This window comes from Sprattus sprattus (genome assembly GCF_963457725.1).
Source record: "Sprattus sprattus genome assembly, chromosome: 17".
Lineage (NCBI taxonomy): Eukaryota > Metazoa > Chordata > Actinopteri > Clupeiformes > Clupeidae > Sprattus > Sprattus sprattus.
Window position 1 is genome coordinate 26,715,351 of NC_137915.1, and position 27,549 is coordinate 26,742,899.

General features: G+C 43.7%; 2 protein-coding genes across 3 annotated transcripts in view; both read right to left on the minus strand.

The window, feature by feature from the left end:
- Window positions 1-478: 478 nt before the first annotated feature.
- On the minus strand, window positions 479-12,760 carry emilin2b (elastin microfibril interfacer 2b). Of its 2 annotated transcripts, none has more exons than XM_080855728.1 (9): window positions 12,577-12,760; window positions 12,170-12,295; window positions 10,050-10,231; window positions 8,210-9,841; window positions 3,615-3,779; window positions 3,350-3,397; window positions 3,172-3,216; window positions 2,901-3,032; window positions 479-1,343 (listed from the first exon to the last, which is right to left on the minus strand). In XM_080855728.1, exons 1-9 carry the CDS (start codon window positions 12,720-12,722, stop codon window positions 1,024-1,026), a joined length of 2,796 nt encoding a protein of 931 aa, XP_080711854.1. In that variant the 5' UTR covers window positions 12,723-12,760; the 3' UTR covers window positions 479-1,023. The 2 variants fall into 2 exon arrangements, with proteins under 2 accessions (XP_080711854.1, XP_080711853.1); XM_080855727.1 differs by having other exon boundaries at window positions 3,172-3,219.
- Window positions 12,761-14,468: 1,708 nt separating this feature from the next.
- smchd1 (structural maintenance of chromosomes flexible hinge domain containing 1) overlaps window positions 14,469-27,549 on the minus strand; it is a gene marked incomplete at its 5' end in the record, with an annotated part of 31,351 nt that continues 18,270 nt past the window's right edge. Inside the window, 13 exons of the mRNA XM_080854988.1 lie at window positions 14,469-14,677; window positions 14,881-14,997; window positions 21,527-21,685; window positions 21,855-22,029; window positions 22,611-22,681; window positions 24,208-24,317; window positions 24,913-25,094; window positions 25,498-25,620; window positions 25,738-25,820; window positions 25,912-26,031; window positions 26,237-26,351; window positions 26,513-26,668; window positions 27,278-27,409. Of these exons, the coding sequence (XP_080711114.1) occupies window positions 14,673-14,677; window positions 14,881-14,997; window positions 21,527-21,685; window positions 21,855-22,029; window positions 22,611-22,681; window positions 24,208-24,317; window positions 24,913-25,094; window positions 25,498-25,620; window positions 25,738-25,820; window positions 25,912-26,031; window positions 26,237-26,351; window positions 26,513-26,668; window positions 27,278-27,409 (1,548 nt within the window). The 3' untranslated portion in view covers window positions 14,469-14,672. The remainder of the gene's footprint in view (window positions 14,678-14,880; window positions 14,998-21,526; window positions 21,686-21,854; window positions 22,030-22,610; window positions 22,682-24,207; window positions 24,318-24,912; window positions 25,095-25,497; window positions 25,621-25,737; window positions 25,821-25,911; window positions 26,032-26,236; window positions 26,352-26,512; window positions 26,669-27,277; window positions 27,410-27,549) is intronic.

The following is a 27,549-nucleotide window of genomic DNA, read 5'->3' on the forward strand; positions in this document are numbered from 1 at the left end:
GGATGAAGTCGAGTTCAACACACCATTAATTTCTGACAAATTGGATATTATGGAAAAATTACACATAATTTGCTACAGGTTAAGTTTATCAGATTATCGCAAGTGGTCGTCCATCACACCCTATCGAAATCGGCGGCAAAGTTGTCAAACACTAAATGAGATCATATCTCAGCAACAGTTTGATGTATGGACACCTGTCCTGAGGTTTTCCAGAAAAACAATGCGTCATTTGACCATGCACTTGAGGGGTTGAGAGGTATTGTTGGGTCTGGCGATATTTTAGGAGATAGACGGGACATGACAATCTATCATGTTGACCAAATTATGTGGCTGCCATATTGGATTTAATCAAAAACAGAGTTTCAGAGGCCACAAACCTTGTCGAATCATTACCAAACTTGACACAGATTATCTTCAGACAAAGCTTCCCGAAAATTATCAGACGGATTTTTTTTATTTTCAAAACCCTTAGTCCTTTACAGCCTATAAAACGTAGCGTCAAAACCCGCCAAACAGGGAGTGAACTCATATCGTTAATCCATTTTCATTGAACCTGCGGTGAGTGATTATGGCATGAACCCCCTCATTGCTGCTTGCAGCTATATTTAATGCAAAAAGTTCTTCCTTTGGACGGATCAGACAAAACCAGATTCAACACAGGTTATAGCTCACAAGTCACATACACAAACATACACAGAAATATTTATCTCTGCTATTTTCTCTGAATACAACTGCAATATATTAAAACCAACACAGAACAAAACAAAAACATTTTTTAGTTTGTTTTATGGTGGTTTGGTTCGGAGTGTTTGTCATTTCCACGTGGTCCAGGGTTATTGATGTCCATCTCCTGCTTGCTCTACTGTATGTGTATTTTTGAACAGAGCAATCTTTTTGTTGTGCTTGTTTACATGTTGGATATGGCACACATGGTTTCCCCTCAGTTTTTACGTCATTTTGAGCTGGATAACATGTAAGAAATTGTTGCTGGTTTCAAGTTTGGGAATCGTGCTTTCCCATTCTTTAATGTTTGATTGCTGGGGTTGGATAAAGCAGCACTGCACTGAAGGAGGAGACAATCTCTCTCGATGCTGAGATTGCCAGCCTGCCAGATGTCATCACAAGCCCCACCCTGTCACCTCTCTTCAGATCCAGGATGAGGTTTAGGGAGGCCGAGCCACCGCACAAACAACTGTCAGAAGCCACACCCCCAGGAGATGATGTGTTCAGCCTCTGCACACTGCGATTGGACACTGATAGCATCGCCTCTACTAGCTCCGCCCGCTCAGATGTCACTACTGCGCTGACCAGGAAACGACCATCTACAGGTACAGTGAAAACACCTGTAACACACAGACACACAGACACACAGACACACAGACACAGACACACACAGACACACAAACAGATGTTCTGAACCAATAAATAAACTGAAATTATGTATGTAGAACAACTAATTAACAAAACAACATGTCCCCTGCTACTCATGCCCACATGTTTTGGGCTTGCAGCAAACTAAAAAGCTTTTGGTCGTTGGTTTTTAAAACTCTCTCCGAATGCATAGGTGGAACCATCAGTCCTTGCCCATTCATGGCCATTTTTGGTGCCTCCCCAGACCATCTTAAATTGTCAAAAACCCAGTCAGATTCTATTGCTTTTGTGACTTTTATAGCCAGACGTTTAATTTTACTCAAGTGGAAGGATCCCCATCCTCCCACTTTTACACACTGGATTGAAAATGTGCTTTTTTTTTTTAAACTGGATAAAAAAAATAAAACACTCATTAAGAGGCTCTGCAAAGAGGTTTTTTGAGATATGGAACCCATTTATCTCTCATATCAGAGATAAAATCCAGCTTCCTGCAATGTAAATCATTTCTATGTATGCCTATTGCTTAACTTAAAATTTCAGCTCTGTATGAACAATCATCCTGTTTACTACAGTATTTGCCTAGTCCTGTGTTGTCTTGTCAATTACTATTTTTTTTCTTCTTCTTCTTTAGGTGGGGGGTGGGCATTCTGATAGTTTTGACTTTATTGTGTATGTTGTTATATGTTATGTCTTTGTTATGTTGATATTGACTACATCCATTATGCAACAATGTATATTTTGCTGTATAATTCTTTGAAAATTCGAATAAAAATAAATAAAATTAAAGCTGCAAGCAGCGTTGAGCGGGCCCGAGCACGCGCGCGCACGTTGGGGAAAGCGCTGGTCGATGGCCGACGCGCACCGCACAGCCTTCCTAGTTATACAGTTGAATGGAGAGGGAGAGAAGAGGAGCCTTGGAAACTTGGCGCAGGTGTCAGTGAGGCATAGGTGCAAGCCAGTTTAATGACCCTATTATGATGTCATAATGCCACAGAGTTCTGCCATGCAAGTCTTTGGAGAAAAAAGGGGAACAATAGTTGAACAATAGAATAGTTGTGCTGAGTCGTAAAAGTTTGAGGGTCTGCCACGCCCACACCTTTGAGATTTTCAAAAATCCGTACATACATTTTGATCCCCCATGGCTGAAGAGTATCATGACCAAGTTTGAAGGCATTTCCATTAAATCTGTAGGAGGAGTTCGATCAGATGCGAGGTGTGTAAAGGGGCAAAAATGCAGTCAAAACGCACATTCAACTCAAAATTGCCAACTTCCTGTTGACCTGCCACCATAACGTCAGTACACTTTTTGGTGCGTCTGGGCATGATAAAGGTGTGTACCGAATTTCGTCGAGCTATGCCAAAATAACCCCAATGCAGAGGGGTATTTGCAATTTCTAGGGGGCAATACAGAGCCATTTTGCCCTGCCCGAAAATTCTTTCAACGCAAAAGATCTTAGAATTCCCGGCATAACATCCCTGCCAAATAGAATACAAAGACATGGTTGAAGGTGCTGAAGCTGTGACTGTACCTGTGTAGGGGTCATAATGCCCCCCGTCATTGATGAGAATCTTGTTGAAGCGAATGATGCCCATCGTCCCAGGAAATGGCAGAAGTGTCAGGCCAGCCGAGAAAGAGACGGGATCGACCACCAGCTGTTCACCTGCAGAAGGGTGGGCATGCACACACACGCGCACACACACACACACACACACACACACACACAATGCAAGTAAGGTTCCGTGTCACATATCACACATTTACATCCTGAGTCAGCACTGGCAAAATAGTTGAATACCTACTTAAAGTCAGCAGAGGCATCTGTGAGGTCTTCACCTTGAATCGATCTGCTGACAGACAAAAAATAAATGTGATGAAGAACAAAAATAAATGTGATAAAGAACAAAAAATAAATGTGAAAGCACTGGCAAATATTTCTGCATTAAAGTGGTTACATCATGGATGCATATATATATATACCTGAGGGACTATCAGGAGTGTGGGATGTAGGAGAGAGGGGAGGGTAACCTAGAGGAGAAACACAGCCATGAACACACTTCTTAGAACAGGCAACCATTAACATCTATTAACCAAGCCATTAACATATATTACCCTGCATCATTCAAAGACAAACAGGTTAAAACAAATAATGAATGTGTAACTGAACTAGGTTTAGTCACAAATGTTGTGCACAAAATCTTATAGCTAGATCCAGATGAAAACATTCAAAAATGTGTGCAGCCACCTGGAGCTCCAGCGTAGCCCTTGATAGGGGTCAGGCTGCCATCGGCACCATGTGCTGGACGTGAGGCGTGCTTAGTGCCTGGGGGGCCAGCCTCCCCTGTCTCCATCACAGGGGCCAGCGGCATGGTGGACCCAGTCACCGCAGGAACACTGGAGTCCTCTTGACCTGGGGGACACATTGAAGTTCAGTCATTACCTCATGCAGCCATGCTCTTAGCTCAGCCATCAACATCTGAACTGTGCTCTATGTATTTCAGTGGTCATCAGCACAACCTGCTGGGGTGTAACAAAGCTTCCCTTACAACTTTTGGACTTCAGTTCATCCTGCATTACATGGAACATTCTGGTCAATTTAAACTTAAAAAAGAAGAGTGAGGGAGATGGGAGAAGGGCAGGGCAGGGCAGGGCAGGGCAGGGCAGGACAGGACAGAGAGAGGGGAGTGAGGAGAGGACCAGAGGGGCTCATAATACAGAGTGACAGTTGCAGGTGTTCATCTGCCAGACACTCCATCTGTTCACATGCACCCTGACATTTCCACATGAATTACAAATCCCAGCCATACCTGCACCCCCTAGCTTTGACATTTGCAGCTGATACATTATGCCCTGAAGTGCTCCCTCCAGACTGCGTTAACACATTTGACATTGAGCACTGTAAGTAATGAGAGGTAGTTTTATATGGTCTCCACATAGGCGCAACGTACCTAAACAGAGAAAGCGTTAAAGTAAAGCTGGCTTGATTTCGCCACGCTTAAAACGAAAAGTCTACTTTTCAACACATCTGTTGAACCTGCCTGAACCTTTGGTCTGTTATAACTCTGACCTCAAAATTACCTGCAAATGAGTGGGATCAGAGAGGTCAGACACCACACATGCTCGCACACACACCACACAGCATGCATGTGTGAGTCTGAATTTATACGGAATTCCTCGTTTCATGTGTATCTCTGCACATCCTACACCCCAGAGCACCTTGCAATGTTATAACAGAGTGGCCGAATGGAATGAGAAATGTTTTTGCATGCTCTCGATATGTATGCAGACTAAACTCTAGCCAATGGAAGTATATATGCTACTGTATCTCTGACAGACTATACTGGATAAATCACCCGATAACTATCTGGAAGGGATAGGTCCAGGTGAAAACGGCTGTTCTGGACAAATGCTTATAAAACTTAAGAGTTTTTGGAGCAGGAATCCATCCTCAGTCTCTACATAGACTCCAGTAAAACAGCCACCAGCTGCAACAACCTCCAACCACCTCCAACCGCCTCCAACCACCTCCCACCCGTTGTTTATTTCCTATTGGCCAATTTCCTAGTGATTAGAGAGAGTGTGTGTGTGTGTGTGTGCGTGTGTGTGCGTGTGTGTGTGAGTGTGTGTGTGTGAGAGAGAGAGAAAGTATACGCTCACTAACTTTTTACCCGTCTCCCACATATGTTTTTCGGATGTCTGAACCTTCTAATGATGGTAATCATAGTAACCCACGGCCTGGGAACAAGGCAACTACTTGCATGCTTTCATCACTGAGACACTAGGGAGTTAGGGAGTGTTTGGCTCATCCAATCGTACCGAAGGGGTCTGTAGCTACGTCCACTGAAAGAACAGTGAAGGCAAAGAGTAAAAAGGTAAAAACAAAGTAAATTGTGTTGTTTGGGCAGGGTGTGTGTGTGTGTGTGTGTGTGTGTGTGTGTGTGTGGGTGTGTGTGTGTGTGTGTGGAGGGGGGGGGGGGCATAGCATGGGAGTGTAATGGTTTCCAGTGGTCTCCACATGTCACTGATCACAGTTGTTCTCCTGCAGTGATGATTAAAGGAACAGTTAACACACAGATGCCCCTAAAAGTAGCCTAAACCTCCCTCTACTCCTCCCATTCCCTCCTTAACAATGTGTGTGTGTGTGTGTATGAGTATGTGTGTGTGTGTGCATGTGTGTGTGTGTGTGTGTGTGTTTGTGTGTGTGCGTGTGTGTTCAGTGCAACTTCACCATTAACAGCCGTCTACCTGGAGTCCTTGCCTTGTCAATGAGTACGTACGCTTCTGTGTGCATGCGAGGGCCTTTAATACAGCAGTCTAACCTGATTTACAGAGGTTGGCTTTAATGCAAGCCTCGACTCCAGCTGTTGACCTGATAGTGAAAGTCTCATAAAGGCCCTTTCTCCAGATGTGCTGCCGAGTGGCATGGCTCAGCCTTTAGGGATGGAAACATGGTCGACACGAGACAACACTGCATCCCCATGCAGGGGTGATGAGCATAATTACAGGGCTCATGATGGCGTGTTTTACCCTGATAGAGGAAGGGTGCTTTTTCAGAGGTCTGGTCAGTTTAGTTGGTATCTAACTAAATACCAAAACACACACAAGAAGAAATCTGAGAAGAAGGTATTGAGATTTTTAACGGAAAAGAATATCAACAGGAGCTACACATAGTCCTGTCTGATAACAGCTGAGCTGAAATAAACGGTCAGAGGAATGACTTCTACTTCAGAACAGAGTTATCCATCACTCTATGTCCAGAATACAACAATGGAATCATAGCCACCGAGTCTACACACACATCGAACAGGAGTGAGTAATGTAGCTATTTAAGAAACAAACACACACACACACACTACTCAACAGGATTTAAAATGGACAAATCTCCTATTGCTAAATGCATTCTGATTGGTTCGTTATCAGTGCAATATTGATAAGCCTACGGCTGTGCTCCCTGTAATGGACTATTCTAATCAGCACTCCCTTCTCACTCCAGATAAAGCATGTATATTTAACCAGAGCTCAGAGGGGATGGCGTCTGGGAGTGGGTCTTTAGGGTGCAGGTCAAATGTCAACAACAAGAAGAGAGACACTTTGAGATAAAAAAAAGGAAAATACTGTAGAGAAAGGCTTTAGGTCATCCAGAAGAATACATAATAGACATTAATGCACACACAAATACTCACACAGACACACAAGCATGCACAAACACACGCACACACATACACACACAAAGAGAACATTTTCAACTGCATAAGATATGCCTCAATACAGGAAACCTTTTTTTGCCAAATTCAAAGTCCTTAACTATTGGGATAGGACACCAACTGCACAAGCTTAGCTGCAGAATCGACTTTGCCATAATAAAGGAGCAAGACTGTAACTCATAATGGAGGAATATCACATAACTCATACAGACATGAATCATATGGTTAGTAAATTGTACTGAATGCAAATGACTTTGAATATGTATATGTTCATGGGTTTATCTGCAGTGTGTATATGTGTATGTGTGAATATTGTAGTCTGCTACATACATATTACCTAATGGTCATAGATACTTTTGGTTTATTTACACTCTACATAGTTTACACACGCACACGCACACGCACACGCACACGCACACGCACACACATACACACACACGCACACACAAACACACACACACACAGAGATACACACACACAGGGAAATACAGAGAGCAGAGAACATTGCTCAATCCTTTTATTGTGGCTCTGCTCTCAGGACTAGTTAAAAAAAACTGGACTGAAAAGTGTAGTGTCAACTCATAAATTCAAAGGGTGTTTCCACGGCCTGGGCTCCAGTTTGTAGGTGTTTGTATGTGTGTGTGCGTTTGTTTGTGTGTGTGTGTGTGTGTTTGTGTGTGTGTGTGTGTGTGTGTGTAGATGTTTGTGTGTGTGTGTGTGTGTGTGTGTGTGTGTGTTTGTGTGTGTGTGTGTGTGGTGTGTCTGTTTGTGTATACCAGTCTAAGGGATCACAAAGGGATTTCATACTGTAAGGGAGAGGCAATCACCAAAGACAAGCTCATCGTAACAATGAATAACAGATGCAGATACAAATGCACACACATGCGCGCGCACCCACCCACACACACACACACACACACAGAGAAAGAGAGAGAAGAGGCAAATAAATAAACAAACACAAACTTGTGTAAACACATAAAACACACACACAAAAGCAAACCCCATAATACACCACACAGAGGGAACAAGGTAGATGCAAACCACACATTCAACCACTGCTGATTAAACAATGGTGTTTTTGAACAAGCATGTGGGTCCAATCAAAGACTACAGGGAACAAGGAACACGGTTACCCTTGAGACACAATATGATGCACACACACACACACACACACACAAGCACACATATACAGACAGCCAGACAGCCAGACACACAAACACACACACACACACACACACACACACACACACACACACACACACACACACACACACACACACACACACACACACCTAAACACAATACACAGATACAAGTGCACGCAGACACACACACACACCTTCACACTCCTAAAGAGTTACAGAGGAAATCCTCCTTTAAACAGTCCCCTTTCTGGGTGAATGAGAGATCAGCGTGGGCCTTCAGTTAGCGGGCCACAGATGGGCTGCAGCTGCTGCTGGTTAAACAGCACTAATGAGAGCGCTAGGAAGCTTAACTGTACACTAAAGACTAAACCATCAGGATATGGGCCTGAGCTCACAGCAAAGGGAGAGGCCGATGAAGGAGCTGGAACGATGGCCCAGATTATATTTCAGGTTGAATTCAAAAGACAGGACATGCAGGCAACACAACTCACCTGAGTGTACAGGTGTGTTGGTTGTCTGTTCCGCGTTGTTCTGGAGGGTGTGTGTGTGTTGGTAGAGATCATGGAGGTCTTGTGTGTGCGTGCGCAGTGTTCCGTTCATCTGCTTGACGCACGTCCACAGGCCTGTGACGTGTTTATTGAGCCCATCTTTGATCCTGCCCAGGCTGTCTGACAGGGGTCCCAGCCTCCCACACACTCCCTCCACACTGGAGACCCGGCCATCCACACGTGGCCAGGCATCCTCCAGTGTGGTCAGCCTCTGCTCCAGGCTCTCCCGGAGGCCTGGCTCCCTTATGGGGCCGGCACTGTCAGCATGTCTGCAGGTAGCGTTCAGCTGCTGGAGCTCCTGTGAGCTTTGAGAGACGGAGTCATTGAGCCCCGAGACAGAGCTCTCCAGGCCTTTAACCCGCTGCGTGAGAGACTGCGCCTCACTGCGACACAGCTGTGCTTGTTTTTCACCCTTCTCTTGAGTTTCGTTGAGTGCTTCTTCCAGGCTGTGGATGAGGTGCTGGTGGATGTTCAGCTCCCTCTTTAACTCCTCCAGAGTGGAGCTGTTTCCCATGGCCTTCCTCCGCTCCTCCGCCTCCTCCTGTCTCTCCTTCTCCTTCTCCCTGCGCAGCTTCTCCTCCAGGAAGAGGCAGTGCACCTCAGCACTCCTCTCCGCCAGGCCCACACGCCCCTCCAGCTCCGTGCCGCTTTCCTCCATCTTCCTCAGGGTGCTGTTCTGTCGTTCCAGAGTGGCCAGCAGTTCACGCTGGGCCTCCTCTATCTTCGTGAGCCTGGCATTCAGTTGGCCGTCCTCTGCCCCGCAAGAGGGCCCTGTCCCTGGGCCGCTGAGGGAGAGGCGGAGCTCCTGGATCTCTTTGCGGAGGTCAGCCTCTTTGGAGTCGAGCAGCTCCGCCAGGCTGAAGTAGTTGGTCTCCCGATCCTCACATTCCTCGCGTAGTGATGTCACCTTGTACTCGCAGGAGTTCTTCAGGTCGGCCATCTTGATGTCCATGCCCTCCATCAGCTCCGTGCGCAGGGCGGAGATCTTGCCGTCCACGTAGTCCTTTAGAGAGCCCTGATTGGTTGAGTTAGAGGTGGGACAGCAGTCACGAAGGGCACCCTGAGCTGCATCGGTTAGCAGGCGCAGCTGTCCATCCTGCTGCTGGACCTGTCCCTGCAGCTCCTTGAGGGCCAGTGTGTTGGAAGCAAGGGTGTCTGAGAGGTCATGGACCTGAAACTGAAGCTGTTCTGTCAGAGATGCAGAGATAGGGTCAGGGGTCGTGGCCGGCAGGACGATGCTCTCCGTGCCCCCTCCCAGAGCGCTGGCTGGCGGCCGCAATCCACCCAGCATGCTCAGGAAGATCTTGCTGGCATCCTCCTGCAGGTCCTGCCGCAGGTTGGCATTCATGCCCGTCATGGCCGCCTGCATCTCCAGCAGGTTCTGGGAGAGACGCTGCACTTCTTCCTCCAACTGCCATACCTTCCGGTTGTCAGCTGGATCCCTCCCACTGCCTCCTCCGCCCTGCAGCCATGGATGACTGGCCTGAGGCCCCCGCTGACCTGACTCTCCCCAGGGAGGAAGGATCTCCGCCTGGCCCCATTGCTCCCTAGCGAGAGACTCCAGCTTCTCAGGGCCTGAGGTGGGGAACAGGAAGGAAGGATAAGGGCATTGTGAACAAAATCTCACAAATACACACAAGCTCAAAACACATTAGCCAGGATAAAATGAGTTGCAAAGTACTGGTACTGAGATATTTTGTAATTAATTGATGTGTCAATTTTTAAAACATTAGAATGCTCTCAGTGCAAATACATTTTACACAAAAATAAGTTCCAACCGTACCCAACATGCTCTGCTCCTGTCCGGGAATGTGTGCTCGATTTGGGTGTAGCTCTCTATCTGTGGGTGGGAAGTCTTTCACCTCCATGCAGTCAAACCCTTGATAGCCTGGACAACACTTCCACTCCAGCTCAGTCACCTGCTTGTACCCGATCTTATACATGGGCCTGAGGTGAGTGCGATATCTGAACAAACACAATGCATTTCATCTCCAGTTTTTTTGTGTGTTTAGTCATGTGCTATAACCCTTAATGCATTCAATGATTTTGGAATTTGACAAATGTACTAATATAATTGCTTTAAAGGGAATTGGTATATTCTGATACATTCTCATTTAGTAATTAAGCAGACACTTTTATCCAAAGCGACGGGAGAGAAAAATCAAGCTACACGCAATAGAGACCTAGTGTAACAATAAATACTATTTTACATAAGAAATCGAAAAATTGAACTACTGTAAGTGCAATTTAAGTACTAGTAGAAGTGCAAGTTTAGGAAAATAGGTGCTCTCTGAAGAGTTGGGTCTTCAATGTCTTCTTAAAGGTAGAGAGGGACGTCCCTGCTCTGGTAGTGCTAGGCAACTTGTTCCACCAACGTGGAACTACGAATGAGAATAGTCTGGATTGCCGTAATTGCACAGACTGCAGTGCTAAACGACGCTCATTAGACGAGCGCAGCATCCTTGTGGTAACATTTGCCCTTACGAGAACATTTAAGTAGGTGGTAACAGAACCAGCAAGCACTCTGTAAGCAAGCATAAGTGACTTGAACTTAATGCGAGTAGCTACAGGCAGCCAGCTCAATGAGTAGGGGGGTGACGTGTGCCCTCTTCGGTTGGTTGAACACTAGACACGTCGCCGTGTTCTGGTAGTGGTTTCACCACGCATGCCAGTAGGCCCGTTAGGAGGGCGTTGCAGTAGTCAAGGCTGATAGTTACAGATCCAATTTTCTTTCTTTTGTTAATCTATGCAAACATATGCGACTAGGTGATCAATATCTAAGTAAATCAGAATCAGAGAGCCACATTTCTTCTAACAGAATTCGTATCTATGATAGTAATGCCCACAAAAGGATTATATCACGGAAAACCAAGTAACAAACAGTGGCCAGATCCAAGACTCAACTGCCAGGCAGTCAACTGTCAAGGGAACAGGAGCGAGCCAAGAGGAGACTGTTCTCCACAAGGCAAGCAGGAAATGTTCTAAAGAGCTGGAAACATGAACTGACTCCCTTTTTGCAGATGTGTTCATGTCACTTTCTTCAAATGACTCGAAAGTACAAACACCAGCCCAGTATTATGATCCACATAATTCATTAGGATTTAATCCAGTCCATGCCAAACATCTGGACTGCAGCTTCATTGTATGACCCTAAACCCGTGTGTGTGTGTAGGTGTGTGTAGGTGTGTGTGTGTGTGTGTGTGTGTGTGTGTGTGTGTGTGTGTGTGTGTGTGTGTGTGTGTGTGTGTGTGTGTGTGTGTGTGTGTGTGTGTGTGAGTGTGTGTGAATTCTGGGACCCCATCAGAAGATTACATGAGCATGCAGATGCACACATGTAACTGTGCACATGCAGACTGGGACTTGGTGAAGACCTCAGCATTCCACAGCTCATGGAGAAATGAAGACTCATCAACAGCCCCCCACTAAAAGACTTATCTGTCACACCTATTATCACTATCTGTCTCCCGATCTCATCTGAGGAACTAGCCCTCCATTAAAAACCATAATCTGGATATCTCTGGACAGCCAGAGATCAATAGGGCCAGAGCCCCCTAAAGCCAACACTACTCCTCCTAGGGAAACTAAACCAGCAGCGAACCAGACACTAGAAAACAATCTGTAAAATGTGTCTGTACTGATGGGTTTAATGTAAATATTGAACCATACCTAAAAAGTTCTACTTGAACACATATTTTTCACTAATGAACATTTCAGCCCACTTGTCGAAGATTATGTTTTACATGACTCAGACCAGTCGTCATAGCTTAAGAGTTTTATAGGAACATCATTCAATTGTTTTATCACACGCCTCCGTTATGAAGCAACTCCACCACTGCCTCCTGGGCTAATAAATGCACATGTTCTCCACCCTGTTTTTACGCTCTTCTCATTGGGGACACTTACATCACACGTTGCGCGCAGTCAGGTTGATGCATCGGGCATGGTGCGAGCTCAGGCTCCACAGCGCTCTCAGTCGCTCCAAGAACTGCACATGTTACATTTTTGTGTACAACATACGCACACCAGTTTCTAGAGACAAATACAGTTCGTTAAGTCGAGTATGATGTTCTTTCAAGTCGTGTAGATTATCAAGTATGTTTAAAGACAATTATTTTTCGAACAGACATCACAATTTACGTCTTAAACAAAGTCATGTACAATCCCTTTAATGTATTCCACACTTTGATGAAGTCACAAGGACTATGATCATTCATCTATAATTAAAATAAATGTATCTATACATAATAATATCATGCAAAACACGATGACTTTCAATGCATTATGAAAACGAGAGAAAGACAATCACTTACTTATTTCTCTGACGTGGTGGCGAAGCCGAATATGCAGTGCCTTGAAAGATACTATACCTTGACGGGGTTCCATAAATGAAGGGGATGTTTAGATCCAGGTAAATTATAGTGAGAATAAGCACAAAGTCAGTAAAAGCGGATTTCATCGTTTAAATTGATCTATAAGACTGTGCGCAAAATCTGCCAATGCTCTTGCGCAAGAGTGAGCTGGTGGACTGGTGAGAGCGTCGCCTCGAGTTATGGTTGGCAAAGATGACGTTCAAGACCCCACCGCGTCGTCTTGCCTGGCCTCACTAACCCCCGCCCCAGGAGAAGCACAACTTTTACACGTTTTTTACTCCAAGTTCCGTGCTGGAGCGTCGTCCATTTGATCTGCTCCCCTAATTTATTCCGAGTTTTGACTCGTTTGGTTTCCATCTTCGGTGTCATAAAGGGCACAATAGCAAACCAATCGTGCTCAACGAGGGGATTTATTTTTCATTTAAGGTAATATACATATTATAAAATCAAAACAAAACTTTCAACATAAGCATCAGTTGTTTTGTGGTCTGTAGCCTTCTGTAATTAATGCTCACCATTCATCTGTTACATTCTTCTGAAACGAGCCTAAAAGCCCTTAGACTAGCCTACTTAATTATACGCCATAAACGTAGACATGACACTCATGACATGGCACTTGATAAATGTCCACTTTCAGTCCCCCCCAGGATATGGATGTCTGTTTTGGAGATTAGAAGTGGGAGCAGCTGGGTGACTGGCAGTAACTCAATCTGAAACAGATTCAGAAGAAACATTTGATACTACCATGACACTGACTGCACAGTACATTTTCACAGATTTGTGTCATTCCGTCGATGTCTATAGTGCAAGCTTAGTCTGACAATCTGGCAAATACCAGATGCGCCGGCCCACCGCAAGGCTACCATCAATGAGGGGGAAACCAAATTCAACCTGCCCACTTGATGTTGGAGCAGCCCGTCTGACTAGAGGTTACACGGTTTCAAAGAGACTACCTATAGACATAAACGAATGACGGAAAGCTATGAAAATGTAATGAGCTTGTCTAATGAAATTACATAAAATACGGTCGTGCGGTTTTGTCAGGAAAATACGGTAGTGACAGTGTTAACGGACCTAGTCCAGAGGGGATTCATTCATTATTTGCCATGAATTATTTTGCAACCCCCAAAAAACAAACGAGTTCGACTTGGTTCATGGCAGAACAGAAGATACACTTGAAAAGAAAACGGCCCATGGACCTGAAACAGCTGCACTGCCAACTTGCTATCTAGTGCAGTTAAAAATAGCCTGATTATTGTGTGTATGATGAACGCACAAAAAAGGTGCTTGCAGACGAAAATAATCATGGCCAAATTTTGTTCCACCCTGCACAGATGTTTGATAATGTTGATTAATGCTCTCTCCACATGAGCAGAGACTAAATCTTACACCTGTAATGAGCAAACACTGAACAGAGAGAAGAAAACAGTCGTCATATATGTCTATGATTCACTCTGTATGGCAAGCGTCCTTATATGCCTGTCTTCCCAAATTGTGATTATGCTGACAGCAAAGCACACAGAAGGTGGCAGGTTAATGATCCAATTAAGCTGCTTTTTGGCACAGTGAAAATGACTGTAAGGGCAGGGGTGACAACTGGATGGTCCCCTGAAACTGCTTTGCAATTAGGCATGCTTCAGTGGTTGGTCACTGAACAGTGTATGACAAACCATATGACAAGACACATGTTGAAAAGATGCAAATGCTCTTCTTTATTACTGTTCATCACAGAAACAGACTCCAGTTCAGACATTTCGGGAGCATGTTCTATTCAATAATATTACAATAACATATTTCTCTTTTCTGTGAATCCACAAATCAGTTCAGCAGTATTAAGTAAATCAAGGTCAAGCTCTTTCTTAGAAAGTACTATAGAAACAAATACTTCATAAAATTAAACATTTAAATACCATAAAATGAACAGGATAATAAAAATTAATGTAAACACATAAAGCCAGTAAAAAAAGGAATTGTGCGTAAGTGAGGCTTATTAACACTCCTCATTCTTCTGAACATCCAAAAGCAGAATATCCTTATCAATCTGTCGGGAGAAGGAATTGTACAAAACATACAAGCAGTTAGCCAACGCATTAATGGATATCATAATAATAATAATACTTTATTTTTATATAGCGCTTTTCTAAATACTCAAAGACTCTTTACATAGGGCAACCAATCATAACCTCTTTGACACACCGTGGGTGTTGTTCTGAGTTCAGCGGGTTTGTCATCTGTCGTTCTTACCAAGCAGTCTGCAGGGCTTGAGACGGGCTCGTTTGGACGGGGTCCTCGAGCTTTCCCCTTGTTCAAAATGGGCCCGTTTCACAGCAGAACCCAGTGGGGCACGGGCAGGAGTGCTTGCTGTATAGACAGAGGGAAAAGACGCTTTACATATATACATTCTCATTAAAAGAAAAAGAAGTTCAAAACTACACACCGACTGCAATGTCTCAATTGTGTGTATACAGGTGCATCTCAATAAATTAGAATATCATCAAAAAGTTGATTTATTTCAGTAATTCTATTCAAAAAGTGAAACTCATATATATATACTCATATTGTTTACACACAGACTGATCTATTTCAAGTGTTTATTTCTTTTAATTTTGATTATTGTAACTGACAGCTAATGAAAACCCAAAATTCAGTATCTCAGAAAATTAGAATATTGTGAAAAAGTTCAATATTGAAGACTCATGGTGCCACACTCTAATCATCTAATTAACTCAAAACACCGGCAAAGGCTTCCTGAGCCTTTAAATGGTCTCTCAGTCTAGTTCAGTAGGCTACACAATCATGGGGAAGACTGCTGACTTGACAGTTGTCCAGAAGACGATCATTGACACCCTGCACAAGGAGGGTAAGACACAAAAGGTCATTGCTAAAGAAGCTGGCTGTTTAAAGAGTGCTGTATCCAAGCACATTAATGGGAAGTTCAATGGAAGGAAAAAATGTGGTAGAAAAAGGTGCACAAGCAACAGGGATAACCACATCTTTGAGAGGATTGTGAAACAAAGCCCATTCAAGGGAGATTCACAAGGAGGGGAATGCAGCTGGAGTCAGTGCTTCAAGAGCCTAAACACACAGACGTATCCAGAACATGGGCTTCAACTGTCGCATTCCTGTGTCAAGCCACTCTTGAACCGAGACAACGTCGTCAGAGGCGTCTCACCTGGGCTATGGACAAAAAGGACTGCACTGTTGCTCAGTGGTCCAAAGTTCTTTTTTCAGATGAAAGTACATTTTGCATTTCATTTGGAAATCAAGGTCCCAGAGTCTGGAGGAAGAGAGGAGAGGCACAGGATCCAAGTTGCTTGAGGTCCAGTGTAAAGTTTCCACAGTGAGTGATGGTTTGGGGTGCCATGTCATTTGCTGGTGTTAGTCCATTGTGTTTTCTCAGGTCCAAGGTCAGCACAGCCGTCTACCAGGAAGTTTTAGAGCACTTCATGCTTCCCTCTGCTGACCATCCTATGGAGATGCGGATTTCATTTTCCATCAGGACTTGGCACCTGCATACACTTCCAGAGGTACCAGTAGCTGGTTTAAGGACCATGGTATCCCTGTGCTTGATTGGCAAGCAAACTCGCCTGACCTAAAACCCATAGATTCTATAGGGTATTGTGAAAAGGAAGATGCGAGACAACAGACCCAACAACGCATAACAGCTGAAGGCCACTATCAGAGCAACCTGGTCTTCCATAACACCTCAGCAGTGCCACAGACTGATTGCCTTCATGCCACGCCGCATTGCTGCAGCAATTCATGCAAAAGGAGCCCCGACCAAGTAATGAGTGCTGTACATGTTCATACTTTTCAGTAGTCCAACATTTCTTTGTTAAAAATTCTTTTTTCTATTGGTCTTCAGTAATTCAAATTTTCTGAGATACTAAATTTTGGGTTTTCATTAGCTGTCAGTTGTAATCATCAAATTTAAAAGAAATAATCACTTGAAATATATCAGTCTGTGTGTAATGAACCTATATAAAATATGACTTTGTGAATAGAATTACTGAAATAAATCAACTTTTTGATGATATTCTAATTTATTGAGATGCACCTGTATGCTTGTGGGGCGGGTCCTTTCCATTAGGGGTGGGCGATATGGCCAAAATATTCTATCACGGTATTTAAAATTTTATATCACGGTTACTGTATACATCACAGTATATTATACGTCATAGGGTGACCAGATTTGAGTTTGTAAAAAAGAGGACACTTCGGAGGTGGCTAAATGTGTCCGCATACATAGGCTATAAAGCATCATCATTTATTTATTGACCCTTATGAACACTTAGTTGCAGAAACAATACTGCCTCAATATGCTATTGGCCTAAGCAATAGTGGCCAGTATAGACCTACTTTGTACTGAACATTTCCATTGAATCTTTAAATAGCAAGATTAAGACAAAGTGCATGTAGTGGCATTTAGTCCAGTGCTTATGTGGCTTTCAGTGGTTCTTTAATGTACTTTCAGAAGATAAATCAAGTATTTGTTCATATGTTAACGCAATAATGATGAGAATTTTTTTTTTCTTATATGGCCACATATAAAAATAAGAAAATTAAGAAGTTGGCCATTACACATAGGTTACCAATAAAAGTTCAGCCTACTTTCTGTGCTTTCAGCCAGCTGCCTGTTGACATTTTCAGACAACAGTGAAGCTCGCTTCTTTTTCACAACACAACTTTTAAAGGTAAACGTTCTATTCAGAAGCTGTTAATCATCCATTTCGCCGTATCGCGCTCACCATTCACTAAACGTAATGTTATCCTACTAGGTCTTCAACAGGGGGTACTGCAGGGGGGTTGCGAAATCTTTGGTTGATAAAAATGCAACCAATTTTTTTCCCACAAATTTAACAGAATTGTATTTATTACCTTTAAATTCACATTAACATAAATCTAAAATATTGTAGCGAACGTATACATTGATCGAGAAGAAGTTATCTTTCTGTCCAATGCACACATTCAGCTACCCACAGGAGCTCTCTCAAGCTGGGCACCGGTTCACTCACAGCACCTTCCTTGCAAATATGACAGCACAGGCACTAGCCAATCAGATCGCATTTATGCTCAAGTCTAAAGAGGCCGAAGATCAGAAATAAAAGATGGCGGACCAAACTCCGTAGCTGGTCTTGTTTGTACCTATAAGTTGTTAGTTTGACATTTTTTTGCTTAGATTAAAAAAAAAATCTAAATGTTAGCATGCTACTACCTACAAGTTTAACAACTTGCTAGCGGTGTGATTGGTTTGTTGACCTGTCAGTCTCACTATAACGTCTCTGTTGTCAACACAACCTGCGCCAGACTCCTCCTCCGTCATCTGTTGGATCGTGTCAGTCAGGAGTTATTGAAAAGAAGATACATCACCAATGTGGGAGGATGTGTGCCATCGACAGATGCTTGAGGATAAACTGTCCCTTCTTTATGTATGATGAAATAAAAACATATACCGTAAATCCTCAAATAAAGACCGGGATTCAATTAGAAGCCGGGCTCCAGATAGTAGCCGGGGTCGTGGTCCATACGGACAAATAAAGGCCGGGCCCCAAATACAAGCCGGGGGTAAAATAAAGTAGCCTATATTACTGTAGCCTACCAGCATCAGTCTGTCGGCTCAAAGTGGACATCACAATTTAATCGAATGCATTTCACAAATACATGTTCTCCTCATGTTTACTATTATATTATATAATATTGTTGGCTAATTTCATGGGCTGTTTGCAATAAAAAAAAGAAATTTCCCCACGTAGGACTACTAGGCGAATTTGTTATTGTTCATGAAGGCGCGTCTGGCAATTTGTTATGGTTTAGCCTAAATGCATGTATCGTATAGCCTACTGTTGTTTATCTGTAACGTTTTAGTTGGCTAGGTTACTTTTTCCAGAAGGGATCATAAAGCAGTAGTAGACTAACGTAACTTTGATATTAAATTCAAAGAGATGGTGTATGCTGATTGCTGAAGAACATTCAGGAGAAAAAGCAGCAAAGAAATTTGACATTGACCCGAGACGAATGCGATAGGCTACGACTAGCAGGTGGAGGTAGAAAGAAAGTTAGACTGGATATCAAACCAGCTCGTTGAATACATTTTTTTCAGTCCGCGATAAGCATAATAGAGTGTCTAGAAAAATTATTAAAATCAAGGCTGTGGAAATCTTTTCCTCCGTGACTGACAGTGGAGACCATAACTCCGATGTTTATTTTTACGTTGACACCGCACATACAGTGCTACGCGATGTGCAGGCAGTGTTGAACGCATATGCATTGAAATATACACTGTGTGCACAATTATTAGGCAAGTTGTATTTTTGAGGATTAATTTTATTATTGAACAACTACAGTGCTCTCGGTCAATACAAAATGTCAATAACCTCAAACCTGAATATTTAAGAAAGTAAAAATGAGGTTTTGGTTTTCTTAGGAGAATATCTATGTCTGCACAATTATTGGGCAACTATGAGTGTGCATAATTATTATGCAACTAAATGAAAAACGACAAATTTCCCATCTCACTTGTCTATTTTCATCTGTTTAAGTAAGAATAATACACAAACAGCTCAAAATATACAAATAAACATTTCTGACATTTAAAAAAATAAAAATAATTGACCAATAAAGTCACCCTTCTTTTCAATAACAGTAACAAGCCTTCCATTCATGGAGTCTGTCAGTTTCTTGATCTGTTGACGATCAACGTTTTGTGCAGCAGCAACCACAGCCTCCCAGACACTGTTCAGAGTGGTGTACTGTTTTCCTGCACTGTAAATCTCCTGTTTAAGAAGGCTCCACAAGTTCTCAATAGGGTTTGGGTCAGGTGAGGAAGGGGGCCATGTATTATTCTTTCATCTTTAAGGCCTTTACTGGCTAGCCACGCAGTGGAGTACTTCGATGCATGCGCTGGAGCATTGTCCTGCATAAAAATCATGGTCTTTTTGAAAGATGCAGACTTTTTCCTGTACCACTGCTTGAGGAAAGTGTCTTCTTAAAACTTGCAGTAGGTTTGAGAGTTGATTTTGAGTCCATTTCACTAATTTCAACCCAAAACGGTCCAATTAGCTCATCTTTAATAATACCAGCCCATACCAGTACCCCACCTCCAACTTGCTGGCATCTGAGTCGAAGTGGAACTCTGCCCGTTACTGATCCAGCCACGGGCCCAGCCATCTGGTCCGTCAAGAGACACTCTCATCTCATCAGTCCATATCACCTTTGAAAAATCTGTCTTCAGATAGTTCTTGGCCCAGTCTTGACGTCTTAACTTATGTGTCTTGTTCAGTGGTGGTCGGGTTTAAGCCTCCCTTACCTTGGCCATGTCTCTGAGCACTGAACATCTTGTACTTCTGGGCACTCCAGGTAGGTTGCAAGTCTGGAATATGACAGCACTGGATGATAATGGGTTCCTGGTAGCTTTACATTGGATTCTTCTCAAATCTTTGGCAGTTAATTTGCGTCTTTTTTTCTCAACACTTTTCTTGTGACCCTGTCGACTATTTGCAACAAAACCTTTGACGGTTCTGTGTTCACGCGCCAATATCTTAATAATTTCAAGAGTGCTGCATCCCTCTGAAAGACTTTATACAATGTTTGTCTTTTCAGAGTCAGTTAAATCTCTTTTTTGGCCCATTTTGCCTTAGGAAAAGAAACTGCCTAATAATTATGCACACCTTGATATAGGGTGTTGATCTCCTTAGGCCACACCCTCCCTCATTTCACAGATACATAACACCTGATATGCTTACATCCAATAAGCATTCAAGTTTATACAGCTTGGAGTTGGAAAATTTGCATAAAAATTATGATATGGTCAAAATACTCACTTGCCTAATAATTGTGCACACAGTGTATATGCCTACTGCAATTATTATGCCCATTATTTAAATAATACAATTCTATAACAGAAGATAAGTAAGAAATAAAGGCCTGCCCCTAACACAAGCCTGCCCCAAATAAAGACTGGTGTAAATACAAGCCCCGGCCACAATTTGAGGATTTACGGTATCTGTGAATTATTTTAATAAGTTGTTATTAATTGTTAACTCAGAGTTGTATGCAAGATGTATGTCTATAAATGGCAGTGGCACGGCCACCCTGTACCCTTCATGTTGTTAAATTAAATTCAATGTTAAAATATGTTAAATTAAATTCATTGTTCAAAAATGTAAGGTAAAATTCAATGTAGCTTACTATTGAATGCACAATAACAGGGTGGCTATGTTTATATGCCACTAGGCCCAGTATATTATAAACAAAATGTTATGCAATTTATATAGTAGGGGGTCCCTGCTCATCTCGCCATCAGTTTGGGGGTCCCTGGCCTAAAAAACGTTGAAGACCCCTGTACTGCACAGTTTGGGAGGGCAAAAAGAACGTTAATCTATTTTTTTTTTTAAACGCGTTAATCGCGCGATAAAAAAATTGACGGCGTTAAAATGGGTTTGCATTAACGCTGTTAATAACGCGTTAAACTGACAGCACTAATATTCAATGGTTTATGATCTACGTGGAGAACCAAGTTACTTAGAATCTAGATAGTAAAGCTATAATCGCCATAGACATATAAACATACATATGCTATACGTGGAGAACCAAGAACCAAGAAAAGAACCTGGGCATGTTTCAAGAAAAAGACTTGGGCAGAGGTATCAATGATCACTTATCATTTATTTATTGATTGACTCTACTAAATGTAAATCTGTTATAGATCAATTGAACTCTTTAATATCAGCATAATGGTATGTTATCATGATAAGGATGTTATGTGGGGCCTCAAGAGATTCCACCACCACTGCTACCTTTCCTGCCCAAAATAGACCGACAGACACAGAGAGGTGCACAGATCTACAGACAGATCAGACGAACACAGAGTTCAGAGCATGTGAGAGCTCACCCAGTTCCTGTTCAATGTCCTGGAGCTGCCTGGTCTGCTCCTTGAGCTCCTGCTCCTTCTGCTGCATCTCTGGGCTCTGCAGGTACTCTACGTGGGCATCGTAATCCGCCTGCACCTCTTGGCTCTTGTCCAGAGCGGCGCGATACTGCTGCAGCATCTCTGTACACACAAATGACAGATACGTATCAGTTTCTCCATGACATGCTAATGGACACAGCTCATGGTGTAGTCTGCTTTTGCACCAACACAGGAACGCTGGGACAAGGCATTGAGCTACTCTGGCCGAGTCTGACTCCCAACACAAGCGTCCACTCACACGGACACTCACCCACGTGATTACTGGCCGTGTAGTACTCTTTGGGGAGGGGCGCTCCAAACACATGGCCCCTCAGCTTCTCAATGGGAGGAGCTTTGTTCTGTAGACCGCCAAACTTGCCGTTGCTACGGATACGGTCGCCTTGACGCGTCAACAGTGTGGGGCACTGGATTTTGCTCTGCACCACCTGTCAGTCAAAGAGCCAGCAAAGCTTCAGCAGGAGAGAAATCACAGCGGAGGTGGAACACAGACATCATGGTCCTACTGCTATCTCTATTTAAATTCTACATTAAGTAAAGGTTCATTTGTCCACGGTAGTTCATGTGGCTTCAATTCAGCAGAAATTCTATTAGGACCTAAACAGGGATCCAAACAAAAACAGGGCCAACTAGGTATGATGAAGACCACTCAGTACAAACTAGTTCCAATTCCAATTCAAGAGTGTGTCTTCCAATTTCCTTACACAGTAAAATATGTTTTTGCCAAGTTGCCTTCACAGTGCAGTTTTAATAGCTTTTATAGCAAAAAAGCACTTAGACCATGGCTTGTACCATTCCTTTTGGTTCTTTTATAGTAAAAGATTTAGCAACAACATATAAGTCCCTAAAGCTATTATTTTGAGACATCACAGAATCTATCAGGCCATTAACGCAGGACTGAAAACCTGAGATCTATTACTGGCGCACCAGCCATGGAATGTCACACTCTCACACCCAGCCTTTTCGAACACACACTCACTCACTCACTCACACGCAATCACACACTCACCCCCTTCCTATAATGGTTGGCAGAGTCAAGGTCATCAATAAGAATAGTGTCCCCCAACAGGCTTCCAAACACTAGAATCACAGTAGGGGAACATAGACAAACACACACACAAACACAGACACAGACACACACATTTGGCAAGAGTCAGATAAATGCAGGGCCAGTCACAACTGTCATGCTCAATGGTGACAGTGGTGTGTTTGAGTGAGCTCATAATGAGAAACTGTCCAACAGCAGCCCAGGGAGGGACTACTGGCCCTCTGGAGGAAGCAGCGCACCTTTGATGTATGTGTGTGTCAGGTTTGCATGCATGAATATGAGCAGTTAAAGCTGCTTGTTAGTGCTGTGAATGGCTGGACACTGGCCAGATTTGGATGCAGTAGCTGGGACCTCCTTCGTTAGGCAGGCCCCCAAATCACCAACCCCCATCCTGTGCCCAAACCCCCCCCCCCCCCGCCCCAAGCCCCTCACTCACTCACTCACTGGGGGTCCCCATCTGGAAGTGCTTACAGAACAACACGGATCAGAGCAGAGCAGAGCAGAGCAAGAGGAAAAAGAGGGGGGGGGGGGTATATGACTCAGAAACAGAGCGAGTCCAACACATACACGCCCATGAACCTAACAACCACACAAACAGCTGCACACACACACACACACACACACACACACACACACACACACACACACACACACACACACACACACACACACACACACACACACACACACACACACACACACACGCAACAGATTCCTGGTGAGATCACTTCCATGCAGGGTCAATTGTTTTGTACATGGCGTCTGTATGAATATTGCGGAAACTAAGTTTTGTCGCATTTTGTCCACACAGCAATGGCGTTTTCCGGGCCTGAAAACGTACACTTTTAAAAGCGTGTTTCAGAGTGGAGGCTTAAGCAACCTTAACATCGCTGTGTGAAAACGGTGATGACACGGCCCCAACTTCATCCCAATCACATATCGTTCTCCGTGAAGGTTGAGCTTCACCCTCCAAAGCCTTCACCACATCCGCAGTGGCAAAGTCCTCGATTTTGGCCGAAAACCTGTATGGGTTTGTTGATATAAAGTGATGCTAAATGCTAGCAACTTTAACCAGGGCAGGTTTATTTCATTGGAGAAATTCTTTTTGCCTCGAAGCATGTTTTGCTGGTGTTGAAAAATAAATATGATTTCTAGTCTTGAAGTCATTGCTTTAATTTTAAATATTGCCGCATAGGTTATGCAAGAAATGTGATTTTAAAACGGCCTAGACAGCAACAACGTTTTTACTGTTTCCATGTGGACGCGGATGAACTCTCAATATTGTCATGTGGACACCAAGGAAAAACAAAGTTTCCATTGTTGTGTGGCCGACACCGAAGTTATGAGTGACACAGTTAGATATCATACAGTGCTGCTTATAACATGTATGAGGCCTGCTGTATATAAACAGTTAGTAAGTTAGTATTAGTGTTAAACACTTAAACCTTTGAAAGGGTGTGATGGGTATCATGCAGTGATTTCACATTATTATTGATACCAAGTACATAAATCTTTTGCTCTTAGCATTTTTAGAACACTGGCATTTACTCATATTTACCCATCTGGCATTTGTCTGCATACTGCGGAAAGATGAGCAAGTCTCGGGCGAAAACAGGCTTTCCCACCGGAGAGAAAGTATTCATGCCATTTCTGATGTGGGGCAAAGGCCTGGGGGACAACAAAGCCAAAAAGTGACAAAATCACATCTGCAAACAATCAAATGGATTCCAACAGCACATGGGATTCAGAATTAATGAAAAGACAAATGTTTTTGTGCTTCCAGCAGCTTAAAAAAACATTAGATCACAATGCTTGAATAAATCACTTGGAAATATTTATGTGTATATCACAAAGCAAGCATGCAAACAACAGGGTGTGGGAGTGACCGTTGGCATTTGGATGCAGCAGATTAACATTTGTGCAAGTCACAGTTTTTTTTTTAACCTGTGGTACTTAAATAAGTGCTTGAGAGACTCCATACATCCTTCCTGAGGCAAGTGACAGGATGTACGCCGTCCTTTTTATGCTTAAGACAACAGTTTGTTACAAAAGGCCGACTGATAACTGCATTTTAACTCACCAAACCGTTTGCTTAGGTTTTTCTACTGGCGTTGTTTCGCTCACGCCTTGGTTTATCCAATTTTGGAAAGATTTTTTCATTGAAACCAGGAAGTGTTAAAACACTGAAAACTACAAACCTCCGGTCGACTTCCATACCCTTTACCAGTTAAAAGTGTGTGTCCAAGAGTTTGTGTTTGTGTACCTAACAGAACTTCTCCAGAATACCGTCTCCAGAGGCATGACCTGCTGTCGGCCCTGGGTGTCACCATAGATCTTACGCGCCGCTGCCGTCGTCACGGTGACCACACAGTCCATGTCACCCAGGAGGTGCCAGGAGATGACCTTGGCAGCGTCGTCCTCCTCCACCTTGGCCAGGTGAGCTACCTGAGAAGAGGGTCACAGGTTACAACATAAAATACTAAAGACTGGGTTCACTTTTAAAAATGACCGGTTCCATCCTCAGAAGAGACACGCTTTAGTCTAGGGGGCTCGGTACGTCACAGAGCTAAGGCTGACACCTGCTCAGGTCCAGCTCCAGCCCACCACTTAAAACAGCCTGTCATTAGAGAGTGAAGGCATGGATGACAGAGAGGAGAGAATGAGAGGGAAAACGGACCAATAAAAGGGCAGAAGTGTCCTTGTCATCAGTCAAACTGATTTCATTGTAGGTTTGCAGTCATCAATTCTCACACATCTGTCTTCTAATAAATCACCAATGGACACCTACGGCAGGGAAAGATCTCACACAGCCACAGCCACAGCCACAGCCATAGACACACACACACACCTTTCCCAGGACATCAGGGCTTGTTCTGAAGGGGTCGGGGATGCTGCATGACCGGCGAGGCTTGCTCTTAATGCTCACCATCTCTGCTTCCTTCTGACGGATCAGAGCATCAACTGCAGACCCCTAGAAAGAGAGAAGTGGTTGGAAACTAATTCCCCAAAGTTTGTGTGTGTGTGTGTGTGTGTGTGTGTGTGTGTGTGTGTGTGTGTGTGTGTGTGTGTGTGTGTGGTGTCCACCTACAGTGCTAAGCGCGCTGCCCATGCCAGTTTTTTGGATCTCAGATTTAAGCTGCCTTTCTTTGCCTTCAGCAACTTGAAGCTGACCTAAGAAAAGAATAATTCAAGCAGTAAGAAAAAAAAGATCTCCGTTTGAAGAGGATGGCAAGGCAAAACTAGAAGGGAGAATATGATGTACCCTTTAGCTCAGTGATGAGCTGGTTGTTGGTGTCAAACAGACTGTGGTAAACCTCAACGGAGAGTGATAGGCGATCCTTCTTCTTGGTCAGAGCTGACATCTGCCTCTGGTTCTCCACATCTACAGTCACCACATCAACAAGACTCATCACTTCACGCATCACACAGTATTAAGCATGACTTTTGAAGTCCTCCAACCGGGCAGAGTCTCTTGTGGTTCAGAAAATGGAAAATTACTCTGCTGGTGTTTATAACGGAGGAGGCAATTTGGTGTGTGCAGGCCTGTATGTAGGAGGACTTAAGGGTAGGGTGTGAAAAGGACTGACCGTTGTAAAATCTGAAGGGCAGCTCAAAGGGTGTCAGCTCCAGAATGTCTGCCTGGAAGATTAAAATGTACTCGGTTCCGTCACAGCCAGGGCTGTTCTCTGCCAGAGCCAGGTCCTTCAAAAGAGGAACAGAAATATGTGGAAAAGGAACCATACCGAAAAAGAAACGGAGTATACACTGCCTTAATAATAATACACTGACATAACAATTTTACACTTGACATAATAACAATAATAGGCTGTTGGTCTCCATACACACACACACCCCATATCTACCTTAATGTGGGCCTCCCCATCCCTCAGGGGGAAAGACGCAGTGGAGGTTTTGCCTTCAAACAGAGGGAGGTCTTTTTTGCTGCAGTCTGATTGGCTCTTCAGTGAGACGGACACCTGTCCATTACAGCCTTCACCCGCTGGGTTATTATACTCATCCTGCCAGACCACACATGAAGGCCACACACACACACACACACACACAGACACAGACACAGACATAGACACAGACACAGACACACACACACACACAGCGACACACACACACACACAGGTCCAACTTTAGTACAACCCCAATAAGATGTAGGTGTAGATGTTTGTGTTTGTGTGTGTGTGTGTGTGTGTGTGTGTATGTGTGTGTGTGTGTGTGTTAGTATGTGTGTCTGGAGTCCAAGCAGTTGGGCATGTCCGTGGTGGGGCTTCCAGACCTCGTTCCAAAAAATACAGAAAATATGAACCAAGTTCTCCATTTCTCCGGGTGTGTACATGTGTATGTGTGTCTGGAGTCATAACTGCCATGAAAGCTATTGGTCATGTCAGTGCTGGGGCTTACAGAGGTGACCGCAGAAACTGCAATAATTTCCTTCCCACAACCACCTCCAAGTCAAGGAAATTGGTGCAGATGTGTTGAACTGGGGTGAGTCATATTTTTATGTCTGTACATTATCAGAATACAGCAGGCCCTGGATGGAGTCACACTAATGACACACATGCAGAGTGCACACTCATTTTCCATTCTACACTTGTGCTGACCAGAGTGAACCTCACCATGATCTTCAGGCACAGGCTCTCCAGCAGAGTCCGATTGGCCAGGACGTCGTTGTTGGAGACCACAGGGGTGGCAGGCGGAGATTCAGGGACCAGTTTAACGCCCGTGCTGGGAACAACGCTTAGGATGTGCTGTGAGAGAAAGAAAAAGAGTGTTCTTCAGAAAACAGGAAGTTGTGGTATTTGAGTGTGAGTGTGAGTGTGAGTGTGAGTGAGTGTGAGTGTGAGTGTGAGTGCGAGTGCGAGTGTGAGTGTGAGTGTGAGTGTGAGTG